Source organism: Oryzias melastigma, linkage group LG20 (assembly GCF_002922805.2).
Source record: "Oryzias melastigma strain HK-1 linkage group LG20, ASM292280v2, whole genome shotgun sequence".
NCBI lineage: Eukaryota > Metazoa > Chordata > Actinopteri > Beloniformes > Adrianichthyidae > Oryzias > Oryzias melastigma.
In genome coordinates this window covers 21,329,190-21,342,765 of record NC_050531.1, presented here as the reverse complement: position 1 = coordinate 21,342,765, position 13,576 = coordinate 21,329,190, and the positions used below count along the sequence as shown (strand labels likewise).

At 39.6% G+C, this 13,576-nt stretch overlaps 1 protein-coding gene across 1 annotated transcript in view; it reads left to right on the top strand.

The window, feature by feature from the left end:
* The window catches only part of scospondin (subcommissural organ spondin), a 108,708-nt gene extending 95,165 nt beyond the window's left edge, over positions 1-13,543 (top strand). The window contains exons 101-107 of the mRNA XM_036217530.1: positions 3,293-3,457; positions 4,054-4,265; positions 4,825-4,920; positions 6,088-6,148; positions 6,774-6,904; positions 12,644-12,794; positions 13,208-13,543. Coding sequence (XP_036073423.1) covers positions 3,293-3,457; positions 4,054-4,265; positions 4,825-4,920; positions 6,088-6,148; positions 6,774-6,904; positions 12,644-12,794; positions 13,208-13,230 — 839 coding nt within the window. The 3' untranslated portion in view covers positions 13,231-13,543. The remainder of the gene's footprint in view (positions 1-3,292; positions 3,458-4,053; positions 4,266-4,824; positions 4,921-6,087; positions 6,149-6,773; positions 6,905-12,643; positions 12,795-13,207) is intronic.
* The last annotated feature ends 33 nt before the right edge of the window (positions 13,544-13,576 follow it).

Sequence of the window (13,576 nt, the reverse complement as noted above, 5' to 3'; positions counted from 1 at the left end):
GTGACTCAAAGTTCAGGTTTGAACTCTAAATTTGTTGAACCTGCTTCTTGGAACGGGCCCAGGAATAGGGTACTAAAATAACGTCCACATCAAGCTCAGTCTGAAAAACTCACAATATTTTTGTTTAAACTGGCAGATAAAAGAGTTCGCTTTCCGCAACTGGAGTTTTTATCCTTTTTTTTCATTTTGTTTTTAGTCGATTTTACTATTTTCTGCTGAAATTTCCAGAATATTCCAAAATATTCATGTTTACTACTGTTGCTCACTGCATTCCTGCAAAAAATTGCACAAATGCTCTTTGTGCTTGCCAATATTTTGTAGGTGGCCTGCACAAAACAGGCCACACATGTGGCCCCGTACAGGTTTGCCCATTTTTCACCCGCAGACAGCCTGTTATCAACCCGTCAGGGCGGCTGTGAGCTGTAGCTGTAGGAAAACAAACACCGCCTCACACTGTTTTGACATTCATAACGCTGCTGAAACTGGCTGGACTTTTTTTTTTGGTCACGCTCTCAAGGTGCCAGCAGCAGCTAAAGTAGCTTAAACCCATCACCTGACAGATGCTTGTTTATGAGGTGCAGCGAGTCTGCAGGAAGAGGCTGCAGCTGAAGGGTTTTTATACAGATTTTAGTAATAAATGCTGCAGCTTTGCCTCAAGTCTGTGGTTTATTTTTGAATCTCGAAAACCTGCCGTTCTCATATTTTACATCACTTCCCACAGAGTACAGAGCGCTGAGATCATGGCAGCGTGGTACTTTTTACCAACTTAGAGTTATTATTGTGTTTAAATGTTTTTTACTTTATGTTTTTGTTGTGGTAAGCGTACAATTCAGTTTTTATTGGATTTGAACAGTGCACCAGAGCTAAAGCACCAATAATGTGCACAAATACCAGAACTGTTGGCACATTAGTTTATTACATCCGTGATTTTTAGGAAAACAAGAAGCAAAAAAGTGACACTTATTAGGGGTGTCATGATTCATTTTAGCAACAATTGAATTCTTATCATAATTTGTGGTTGCTGACCTGTTTCATAGTTGATGTTGGTTCATTTTGAACAATCCGATTCAACCCGATTCACTGACCTAAAATGGATCCAGAACATCCTTATCCAAACTTCCACCAGTGTGACTCTGACATGAATACCTGGTACTGAACAGTGCAGGAGAAGTTTTCCAGATTCCTCGTATTTTTTCAAGATATTCAAGTGTAAATTAAATATATGAACAAACACACAGGTAAACAAGGATGAATGTCAAATCAATTTACATTTTAGTGTCATAAAGTTCAGCCCACTGTTATTTTTTGCACAGCTTTCCATATAAATATTAGCATTAGTTCTTTATGTAAAATTCTATAATATGAAAACTACAAAGCAGTCACATAAATTAATTTACAAGCGTTTGCTTTTCTGTTGAAATCTACAATACTTTGCAATTTTGTATTTGTTTTGTGCTACATATATATTTTCTTTTTCAGTTTGGCTTTTTTGGTAAGTTCTTTGATTATTTTAATGAAAATGCATTTGATGAGAAATAGTTATATTTGTGTCATAGTTGCTTCATATTTCCACAATATTTTTCCATATATATATATACTGCTCACAAAAATTAAAGGACCACTTTTTTTATTGGGCCTGGCATGAATTGAATTAAACCTGTCTGATAATTTTCTTGTTGGTTTAGCAGCTGAGGGCCTCGTTAATCAATTTCAGCTGTATTGGTGTTCATGGAATTAACAACAGGTGCACTTCAGTGGCAACAATTAGAAAACCCTCCAAACAGGACTGGTGTTACATGTGGAGGTCATTTCAAGTTTCTCCCTCTTGATCTTTTTTGGCTGGTTTTCCACTCGTGCTGATTTTGCCTTGATAATTATCTCTACTGGCAGTATGAGGAGATTCCTTAACTCTACAGAAGTTGAACAGGTTGTCCATCTTCTCCAGGATGGCACATCCACACGTGCTGCAGCAAGAAGGTTTAATGTGTCTCCCAGCACAATCTCCAGAACATGGAGGAGATTTCAGGAGACTTGTTATTCTGGGAGAGCTGGACAGGGCCGTAGAAGGTCCTCAACCCCTCACCAGGACCGATACCTGCTCCTTTGTGCAAGGCGGAACAGGCTGAGCACTGCTCGTGCCCTACAGAATGACCTCCAGAGGGCCACTGGTGTGAATGTCTCTACCCAAACAATCAGGAACAGACTTCATGAAGGTGGCCTGAGGGCCCCACGTCCTGTAGTGGGCCCTGTGCTCACTGCCCAGCACCGTGGAGCTCCACTGGCATTTGCTCAAGAACACCAGAATTGGCAAGTCCACCACTGGTGCCCTGTACTTTTCACAGATGAGAGCAGGTTCACCCTGAGCACCTGTGATGGACGTGAAAGAGTCTGGAGAAGACAAGGAGAACGTTATGCTGCCCTCAACGTGGTTCAACATGACAGGTTTGGTGGTGGGTCAGTGATGGTCTGGGGAGGCATATCCATGGAGGGACACACAGACCTCTACTGCCTAGGAAATGGTGCTCTGACTGCCATAAGGTATCCAGATGAAATCCTTGAACCCATTGTCAGACCCTACGCTGGTGCAGTAGGTCCTGGTTTCCTCCTAATGCACGACAATGCCCGGCCTCACGTGGCAAGAGTATGCAGGCAGTAACTGGAGGATGAAGGAATTGAAACAATTGAATGACCTTCACCATCCCCTGACTTAAACCCAATAGAACATCTCTGGGACATTATGTTTGGGTCCATTAGGCGCCACCAGGTTGCTCCTCAGACGGTACAAAAGCTCAGGGATGCCCTCACACAGATCTGGGAGGAAATGCCACAAGACACCATCCATCGTCTCATTAGGAGAATGCCGCCACGTTGTCAAGCATGCATACAAGCTGGTGGGGGCCACACAAGATGCTGAAAATCATTTTGAGTTGCAGAAATTAAGTTTTGGAGAAAATGGACTAGCCTGCCACATCTTCATTTCACTCTGATTTTATGGTGTCTACACAATTGAGCCTCTGTAGGCTGAAAACTTTTATTTCCATTAAAAGACTTGGCATCCTTTTGTTCCTAAGACACTGCCCTGTCGATATTTGTAAAGATATCCAACTTCATGTTGAGATCTGATGTATCTAATGTGTTTCTTTAAAGTGCTCCTTTAATTTTTGTGAGCTGTGTATATATTTCTGTGTTTGTGTTATTTAGCTGCTATTTGTATTATTCTTTGTAAACTCCTGTGAGTTGGATCCAGCTGTATTCTAAAAGTCTGTCTGACTGGTTGATGATGCCTCTCCAGTGGACTGTGAGTGGTCGGACTGGTCCGCGTGGAGTCCGTGTTCAGCCAGCTGCGGCACCGGGCGACAGAGCTCCACCAGATCTGTGCTGCTGTCCCACCAGTATCGAGGAGCCCCATGTGAAGGCCCCAAGAACCGCACCACAACCTGTACTGCTGCGGACTGTGGTGAGTCATGGACTTGTTCTCAGTGTGTTTTAGATTACGAATGAGCCGATTTTAGCCAAATTTAACCTTTAACACCGGAGCTCCAGTGTTTGAATAACTGTAACATTTCAACAGTTAACACAATTAATGTAATTCTAGTAGATTCTGAAGGTGTTAATGGTTTAAAAAGTTACAGTATGTTAAAGTTTTTGTGTTTTAGCGTCACCGGTGATGCCTCGGGTGTTAAGGATTAAAAACTTTTCATTTTCTGCGACTTAGTTTCTGCAGAGCAGAAATCCCCACTGATTTGTGGTGCAGTACAACCCCGCCCCCTTTCCACTTTACCGAGGACTCTCTTTTTGTTAACAATCCCACAATAACATAAATGTAACCCAAAACAATGGTGATCAATGTTGGAGCTATCTAGTCGTAGAGTTTTAAGCCAGATTCACAAGTGAATAAAGAAATACTCAGAAAGGCAATCTTAAGTTGAATTTTCCTAATCCAAAATGCCACAAAAACATGTCAAAAACACAGTAAACAGGATTTTCAGTCTGCCTCCATTTTTCTTTTTTTTTTTGAAGAAGCAGATTATGATTCATGTGTCGTCTGTGCAGCGTGTCCTGATGGAGAGCAGTGGAGGAGGAGCACTTCCGAGGAGGCCCCACTGTGTGAGAGGAGCTGCCAGGACATTTACTCCTCCCCCCCCGTCAGCTGCAGCCACTCGTCTGGAAGCTGCGTGTGTCGGGAGGGGCTGTACAGGGACGCGGGCGGCGCGTGCGTCATCCCCGCCCTCTGCCCGTGCCGTGACCAGGGCGTTCTGCGGGAGGTACGAACTCACACCCAGAGAGGAGGGGTCATGCGATGCCGCTGCTCACCAGCTTGTAGCCATTGTGCCTTTCTCATTTTGTGGCGCATTTGGGGCTGTATGAGTAGTATGGTGTTTACGTTCCGTCCCATTCACCCCCATTGTGTTATTTACCTATAAAGAGGGGCTTATTGTCGGATGAATGACACGCCGGCTGAGCTCTGTTACACCATCTCCCCGGCCTCATCAAATATGGAGGACGCTCTGTAAAACGCCCGCGAGCACAAGCGGGCCAGCCTTCTAACCATTAATAATGAAACAGGGCATATTAAAGGATTATGGAATTAATCATTCACTTCCAAGAAGTTAGTAACCCTCCTTTGATCTTTTGTCCCCTCCCAGAACCCTTGGTTAGCCTTTTGACAACGACTAATCCATCTTGTACGATTTGTCTATTCTGATTTATTCTCTTTTATCAATTTCTCTCATTTTTCTAGTTTTTTTTTCATTTCGCGTGGGCTTCAAAGCCCCTCTGCAGTGGGAATCTGTGGCTGAAGATGCTGCTTTTCTTTTTCCTCAGGCAGGATCTCAGTGGAATGAGAGCTGTGACTGGTGCAGCTGTGTGAACGGCAGAAAGCTGTGCCAGAGGAGGTGTCCTCCACTCCACTGCGCCGAGGTGAGTCGCACACAACGCTAACCCGTCAACATCACAACAACATCTAATCTCCCTCAGATTCAGGAAAATATCACTTACCACCTGGCATAAAGATCAGTCACAGGCAACATTGTTTGAAAATAAAACTACGTTCACACCACCCAACCCCCTCGTTCAAGCACTTCAAATGAAAAGTCTGTGTAAGTTCACGTAAAGACTCATTTCGGGTGTCTGCATTTAAAACTTTCCCGTCCCGTTTTAAGACGGGTTCTGTGAATAAAACGTGGGCATTTCTATGGAGTCAAACCAGGATCAACTTAAAGTGAACGAAAAAACAGATTGAAAACTTAAAAAATAGACATTGTAACTGAAAAATAATCCCCCGGAAAATTTGAAAACTGGAAAAAAATGAAGATTTGAAAACAAGACATTGTACATTTGAAAAAAAGTGAAAATTTGAAGAAAAAATGTTTTGAAAATTAGAAAAAAAAAACATGAAAATTAAAAATAATAATAATAAAAAAGAACTGAAAACTTGAAATAAATCTGAATTAAAAAACTATCAATGTAAAAATTACTAATTGAAAAAGGATATCCATTAGTAACAGCTGTTGTTTTGAATTTTCTTCCTTTTTCCTGAATCTTCACTTTTAGTCCTCAGTTTTTCAGATTCAATTCTGATTTTCGAGTTTTCACTGCTGAGCCTAATTTTACATAAGAAAGAGCTTATTTGTTCTTTAAAAGTCATGCTGGACGAGCCACATGCTCCATTCTGATCATCCACTTGTAGACAAATAAATCCATGAACGTCTTTGTTTTCCTCTTTGCTGGAATCTGAATCAAAACTGTATGGCTCACAAATTCCTCACCTTTTTTTGCACCAGTAATGCTAGGCTGGGGTTGGGGGGTGGGCTGTAAGCTAGCAGGAGGGTATGTAAACAGAGAGGTTGCTCCATGCCAACAGTCACGCCCACAATTTAGAGGTAAATTACTAATGAACTTCTGCCACTCTGCAGAAACTATGTCCTAGAAAACGAGTTTTTTTTTTTTTATTTGGCTAAAAACGGAATCATCATAATTAGGACAACAAGAAATATATTAAAAATAGATCAAAAGGGGATTGGAACGGGTCTTTAATGAAACATTCCATTAATAAAAACGAAGCAAACTATTTTGTTTTTTCTTCAGGGGGAGATTAAGGTGGAGGAGCCAGGCAGCTGCTGTCCAGTCTGTAGAAAACCTTTTCCAGGTCAGTATTGATGCTTCACTTGAGCCTATCCAAGCTGGTTGGGTCAACACGTGGTACAACCTGAACGATAACCAGTCTGTGGCGGGTCTAGGATGTTTAAATGCTCTGTATCGGAAGAGACAGTTTTGGACAACTTAGTCAAGAAGAAGACATGTTGTAAAAAATGTAAAGAAATAAAGGGATGAAACATCCAGGATGTAGGTGTATCTCTTAGTGTCCTGTATGTCTTTCTTGCATTGCTTAAGAGGGAAATAAGTTAATTTAAATGGAACTTTTTAAATCTATTTAAAGAATATGAGTAATCACTCATTCTTGTCGTACAAAGTTTTTTGTGGTTCGTTTATAGATTCTTGTGGTCTTTTTAATACATTTTTATAATAAACATGTTAAGAGGACTTTAATATGTAAACCTGTGAAATTAACTACATTCTTTTTGATAAAAATCCCTTCTGGCTCATAATAAACTGCTGGTCACATGATTCAATAAAACCATAATTCGTATTGAATCATGTGACCAGTCTAAAAGTCTATTTTTTTAAAATATTTTTTTTAATTCAGTATTTGTTTTCACCTCCCTGTCACGGCTCTGCTTTTCATTTCCACTCCTCTTCTCTGTTCCTGTCAGATGAACTGATGCCAGAGTGTCAGCGCTACGTTCAGTTCCAGAACATCACCAAGGGACGCTGTCACCTTGACAACGTGGAGGTCAGCTTCTGCAGGGGGCGCTGTCTGTCCAGGACTGATGTCATCTTGGAGGTATAGAGATCTCACACACAGACCTGCCATCTCTGTGAACATTTTCATGTTCAAGATATGCTCTAAAGGAAAACTGATTCAAGATAGAGCATATGTATGTATGCATTTTGCTTGTCTAGTCACATGACTTACTGTCGGATCCCAGTGAAACTGGCAAAATACAGACTCAGCAAACTGAGACAGTTACATACCTGACATTATATTAGGATTCTTATCAGGATCAGCTTAAAGTGAGCAAAAAAACAGATTGAAAACTTGAAAAATAGATATTGTAATTGAATTTGTTTTAATTTGAAAACTGAAAAAACATTGAGAATTTGACAACAGGACATTGTAAATTAAAAAAGTGAAATTTTAAAAAGAAAAAGTTGTAAAAATTAGAAAAAAAATTGGAAATTTAAAAAAAAAAAAAGTGGTGAAAATCAAAATTGAAACTGTAAAACTGAGGACTGAAAGTGAAGATTCAGGAAAAAACGAAAATTCAAAACAGCAGCTGTTACTAATGGATATTTTTTTCAAGCAGTATTTTTTACATTTATAGTTATTTTTTATTTCAAATTTTCATTTTTTTTTCAAATGTTCAAGATTTATTTCAAGTTTACAGTTTTCTTTCATTTTTTTATTTTCATTTTGTTTTTCAAAATTTCAAAACTTTTCTCAAATTTTCACTTTTTTCAAATTTAAAATGTCTTGTTTTCAAATTTTCACTTTTTTTCAGTTTTCAAATTTTCTATTTTTTTCCAGTTACAATGTCTATTTTTCAAGTTTTCAATCTGTTTTTTCTTTCACTTTAAGTAGATCCTTATTTGACCCCAAAGAACGTTTTCTTCTTTAAGTTTTGTGTGTTTTTATCATAGACATATACACACTGGAGCATAACTTGTTTGATTTTGGACAGCACATGAAGCCTGTATTTGGATGGGCATATTCGCTAGTTTGCTCCGCCCACCTCAAAAACAAACCAAAAATGATCAACATGGTGGAACAAAGTGAAGAGAGACTTTTGTTGAGCCCATCTATGAATCAACTCACCTGTCATTCAAAAATACTCTGATAATAACAAGTAGTTCTAAAAAAAATCAGTATGGCTGAATTGACACCACATACACACACACACAATTGTCACGGACAGACAAAAAAGAACAAAAAACAGACAAAACGTTTTTTAACAACAGACTTGCATGTTTATAAAGGAATTTTTAATTGGAGTTAATAGACATTGTTCTCGTTTGCATCCTGCCTCTAGTGGTCTTTTAAGGAACTACAACAATTGATTCTTTCTGGAATTTTCTCTTCGAAAAAGACCACAACTTTTGAGCATAAACTATGTCTACATAAAAAACTGAATAAATGTACTGTAGAGATATATGTATTTTTGAAAGACTGTCAGTAGCAGCAAATTGACATTTTAAAAAACATGACGTTTTAAAATAAAGTTCTTTAATTTATTTATATTTTGATACATGACCGTTTTTCTTAACAAAACTTATTTGAGTGAAACTGTAAAGTCAAACTTTTTGTCAACAAAAGGTTCCTTCTTACTCAATTTTCCCAGTTGGGATGTTTGCCTTTAGAATGAACCTTCAGTTTTTATTCACCTGACTGAGCTTGAAATGTAATATGGTTTAACTTTTTACCTTTTGAATTATTGATACTGAGCAAATCAACTGTGGTCTGCACATCCAATATCAAATGACTCATTTTGGAAGGCCAATGAAAGAGCTCCTGAACCCGAGACATTCTGCTGACATCGCTGTGGTCATCACCAGAGAAAAGATAAAAGTTAGATAAGCTAAAAGCCAAATTCAAATGATGATAATGTATGTGTGCAAACATACTTAATGTGTAAAATATGCTTATGTGGGTTGGTGCACATCTTTGTCTGTGTGAGCTGGCTTGTACACTGTTGTCTGAGTGGATCTAAAGTGAAGGAAATAAATATTTGAACCCTTAAGAGTTGTGGTTCACACAGTTAGAGCTGGGGTGTCCAAAGTCAGTCCTCGAGGGCCGGCCTCCTGCTTGTTTGTGTTTGACCAATAAGGAGCTTCAGTGGCATTGGTTGGAAAACATGTAGGACACCCCTGAGTTAGACTCTCCTAATCAACCTGAGTTGAAGACACCTGTTTGAACTGATCACTTGTAGAAAAGACACCTATCCACAGAATCACCTATCAGTCAGACTCCAAATACTCCAACATGAAAAGACTAAAGAGCTTTCAGTGAATTTAAGGGAGAAGATTGTAGACCGGAATGGACTAATGGTCATAACTGTTGGTGCCAAAATACAAGAACATGATCATCAATCCACCTGTAGGTCTGGGGCGCCAAATCAGATCTGACCAGTGGGGTCTCCATGATCATGAGAACAAGGAAATTTTCCTAAAACAACATGGTGGGAGTTGGTTGATGATCTGAAAGCAGCTGGAATCACAGTCACCAAGAAAACCTTTGGGAATACTTTACACTGCAATGGTTTAACATCTAGGAGTATTTGGTAAAGTCCCTTTGCTTCAGAAGACACAAATGGAGACCTCCCCGAAGTTTGACAACAAACACCTTCATGATTTAAAGTGATTGAGCAAAGCTGCTGTGGTCAGATCAGACCACATCAACTCAACCTGTCATGTTTGGAGGAGGAGAAATGCTGTCTATGACCCCAAGAACACCATCCCCACTGTCACGCATAGAGGTAGAAATGTTATGGTTTTGGGGTGTTTTTCTTCACAGGACTGCTTTGTCACATCAATTCGAGGATAGGTGGAGTCATGCCCTGTCAAATCCTGAGTGATAAACTCCTTCCCTCCACCAGGAGGCTTAAAATGGGTCTCCCAACAGGATCATGACCGAGAACATTCAGCCAAGGAAACCAAGGAATGGCTGAAAAATCACATCAAGGTTATTGAGAGGTCCAGCCAGTCTCTGGACCCCAATCATTTAGAAAACCTTTGGAGAGAGCTGAAGCTCAGAGCTGCCACCAAATCTGAATGATTAGAAGTCATTTTCGATGAAGATTGGACCATAATTCTTCTTGATATGTGCAGAAACTTGCTCATCAACTACAAGAAACATCTCACTTCTGTGCTTAAGACTTTGGCCCCGGTTGACCATTTGTCTAACAAATCACAATGACAAAGGCTTTCATTGATTTTTGATGCCGTGGTGTTGTAAGGTTGTTTAGAGATGCAGTAAGAAACCTAAATCTGGAGAACATGAAAAGTCCAGTCCTGTCATCATATCTTGATGGATGGATGTGGGACAAAGCAAGGTTAGAGCAGAGGGCAAAAGCGTCATTAGGGTTTCTAGAAAGTAGTGGTAAAAATTGGGATGAAGCCAAAACTAGAGTGTCACTCTTTTTATGTTGTGTTGAATGATGAAAGTTAACAACCAGGTATTAATACATGGAGAACGACACACAAGAGTTGGTGGACTAACTTCAGTTTGTTGACCACCATGGACAACTGGGAGCAGATGAAAGCTCCCCTTGTTTGAACCAACAAAAACGTGATCCTTTGTTGTTCTTAAGCTTTGACTGAACTAGTTTTTAACTGAATCCAAAAAAAAGGCTATACATGATTCAAGTAATGTATGGGACTTAGACAGGAACAGAGATATGCAGTTCAGTGCATCTATGGCATCCTGATCCACCAACCTTTGTACTGAATGACTTTGACTTCCATGGACCTGTCCTTAGACACTAATTTAGCATACAATTCTTTGGCATCCATGAACTCTAATCTAGAAGCAATGAATATTGATCACTTGGCCTCCTTTTTGATTGGATGGTACAAAGCGTGAATGGATAGTAGGTCTTGGAGTTTAGTTGCTCAGCTCAACAGTGATCCCATCGCTGGACAGGACCTCACCTGTAAATCTCAGTCTGAGTGTCAGTTCCATTGTTCAGAGTCCAGTACTTCCCAGCTGCATCGGTGCCTCCTGATCCAAAGCATAGCCTGACCTTGGGTTTGTTGTAATAAATCTGGATGTAAAAGATAATGTTGACCTTTTATATTAGACCTTCTCAAATATTAGAATTTTTCTCATGTCGTCTCCCACACAATCATTACTCAGTTCGAGTTGCAAGGGCAATCCACCCATTTAGGAACAGCGGAAGGTCCTGGAGAGACAATTCATCTTTTAGTCTCTCAGACAGTCCTTGAAAAAGACATTGTGGAGTATAGAGTTGTTTCATGAACTATCTGCTGATGTGATGAGGAACTCTATGTCATCCTGATCTACTGACCGGTCACCCTGACGGCATTGGTGACGGAGTTGACGAGAAGATCCTTTTTTGGTTTTTACTCGATCAAATACTGGATACTGTAAATTATTGGAAAATCTATCAAAGGAAGAACATGGTGTTGTTTCCCATTCTACTGTTTTCTCTACTGTTGAGCTGGTCACGAGTGAAAGGACAAACGGTACCTTTACTTCTTCATTTGGAGAAATAAAGAGTCGTATCATAATGTATGAAAATGTTGAAGCTTTATGAAAGAGACAAAGATACAAGGCAATGGTCATGTTGTGGCTGTTGTCATCGTGTTGTGGCTCTTGTTGCTGTGTCATGGCTTTTGTCGTTGTTTTGTTGCTTGTGTAGTCATGTTGTGACTTTTGTCGTTGTGTTGTGGCTTTTGTCGTTGTCTCGTAGCTTTTTTAGTCATGTTGTGGCTTTTGTCGTTGTGTCATGGCTTTTGTTGTTGTGTCATGGCTTTTGTAGTCATGTTGTGGCTTTTGTTGTTGTGTCGTGGCTTTTGTAGTCATGTTGTGGCTTTCGTTGTTGTGTTGTGGCTTTTGTAGTCATGTGGTGGCTTTTGTTGTTGTGTTGTGGCTTTTGTCGTTGTGTGGTGGCTTTTTTGTTGTGTTGTGGCTTTTGTAGTCATGTTGCGGCTTTTGTCGTTGTGTCGTGGCTTTTGTTGTTGTGTTGTGGGTTTTGTCGTTGAGTCGTGGCTTTTGTCATTGTGTCGTGGCATTTTGTAGTCATGTTGTGGCTTTTGTTGTTGTGTTGTGGCTTTTGTAGTCATGTGGTGGCTTTTATTGCTGTGTTGTGGCTTTTGTCGTTGTGTCATGGCTTTTGTAGTCATGTTGTGGCTTTTGTCATTGTGTCGAAGCTTTTTTAGTCAAGTTGTGACTTTTGTTGCTGTGTTGTGGCTTTTCTCATCGTGTTGTGGCTTTGTCGTTGTCTTGTGACTTTTGTAGTCATGTTGTGGCTGTTGTCGTTGTGTTGTTGCTTTTGTTGTGTTGTGGCTTTTGTTGCTGTGTTGTGGCTTTTATTGTTGTGCTTTGGTGTTTGACGTTTTGCTTCTGCTTTTGTCATTGTGTCATGGCTTTTTGTTGCTGTGTTGTGGCTTTTAATGTCGTGTTTTGGCTTTTATCGTTGGTCTTCTCCTTTTGTCATCATGCTTCGGCTTTTGATGTTGTGTCTTTTGAGTTTATGTGATCCGTGTATGTCACTGTAGCTGAAAGCATAATTACTACAGTCTAGGGAGGCAGCATAGTTAAAGGATTGCATATCAAGCTTTTCTATACAAGACCATCAAGAAAATCATGTATGACTGTAAACGGTTCTGAATTTTTTTCCTTAATCCTTCAGAAAATTCCTAATATTTGCTGTTATCATGTTAACTTCTAAAGTAACTGGATGTTACTCGAGTCTCTTCTTTGTACATATATTTGTCTTCTCCATTCATCTGCATTTTTACTTCTCTATCTGCTTGTTCTTTTTATCTTTTCTTTGTAATGCAGGAGCCCTACTTAAAGTCAGAGTGTGAATGCTGTAGTTACCGCCTGGATCCAGACCATCCCGTCCATTTTCTCAGCTTGCAGTGTGAGAATGGAGAGATGGAGCCAGTTGTTCTTCCAGTCATACAGAGCTGTGAGTGCACCAGCTGCCAAGGTAACAATCCTGGACTCAGCGCTCGTTGGATTTTCTCTGCTTGATGTCATCATGGAAACCAAGCATGAAAAACTTATAAAAGTCCACAGAAAAGAAAAGTTTAAGTTTTTTTTAACATGCATCAAAATTAGAAATTAGAATTTTCCTAAAACAACTTTTTGTTCAATTTTTCAGACATGTTAAAGCTTCAGACAAAAACTGACTGGTAAAAATTTGCCAATGAGGCATAAGAGATACTAATAATCTAAAGAAATAATATCTTAAATAGTTTCTGTCACAGTATTCAGATTTTTGGGGGTATATACAAGTATAAATGGCTCCATTCTGCAAGGAAAAATGTAAGGCTCAACTTTTCTTTATTTATGAAGAGTTGAATGTCACTTCAATAAAATGAATCTCCTTCTTTTCTGCAGGGGGCGACCTCTCCAGGCGCTGAACCTTAAACATACCTGACAGAGAGCATAAAGGAGTGTTTCCATTCAGACTCTGGCCGTGATCCTTCAAACGCGTATTTAACTACAGCTCTACTGTTGTGGGATGAACAGATGAGGCGAAGACAAATAAAAACACCAATCTGTCCTTCTTTATCATATGACTCTGCTACTCCTGACTGTACAGGTAGATTTCCTGTTTCATTTTGATTCTTCTGCCTGAACAGCTTTTTCTACATTATATTTATAGATTTCAATGTAAGCATTCCGATGTTTTTTCAAATGTAGACTGAAATAAAAATGTTTGTTTTTTTCTTATTTCTTTGTTGGTTAGTCAGCACTTTAACGTAC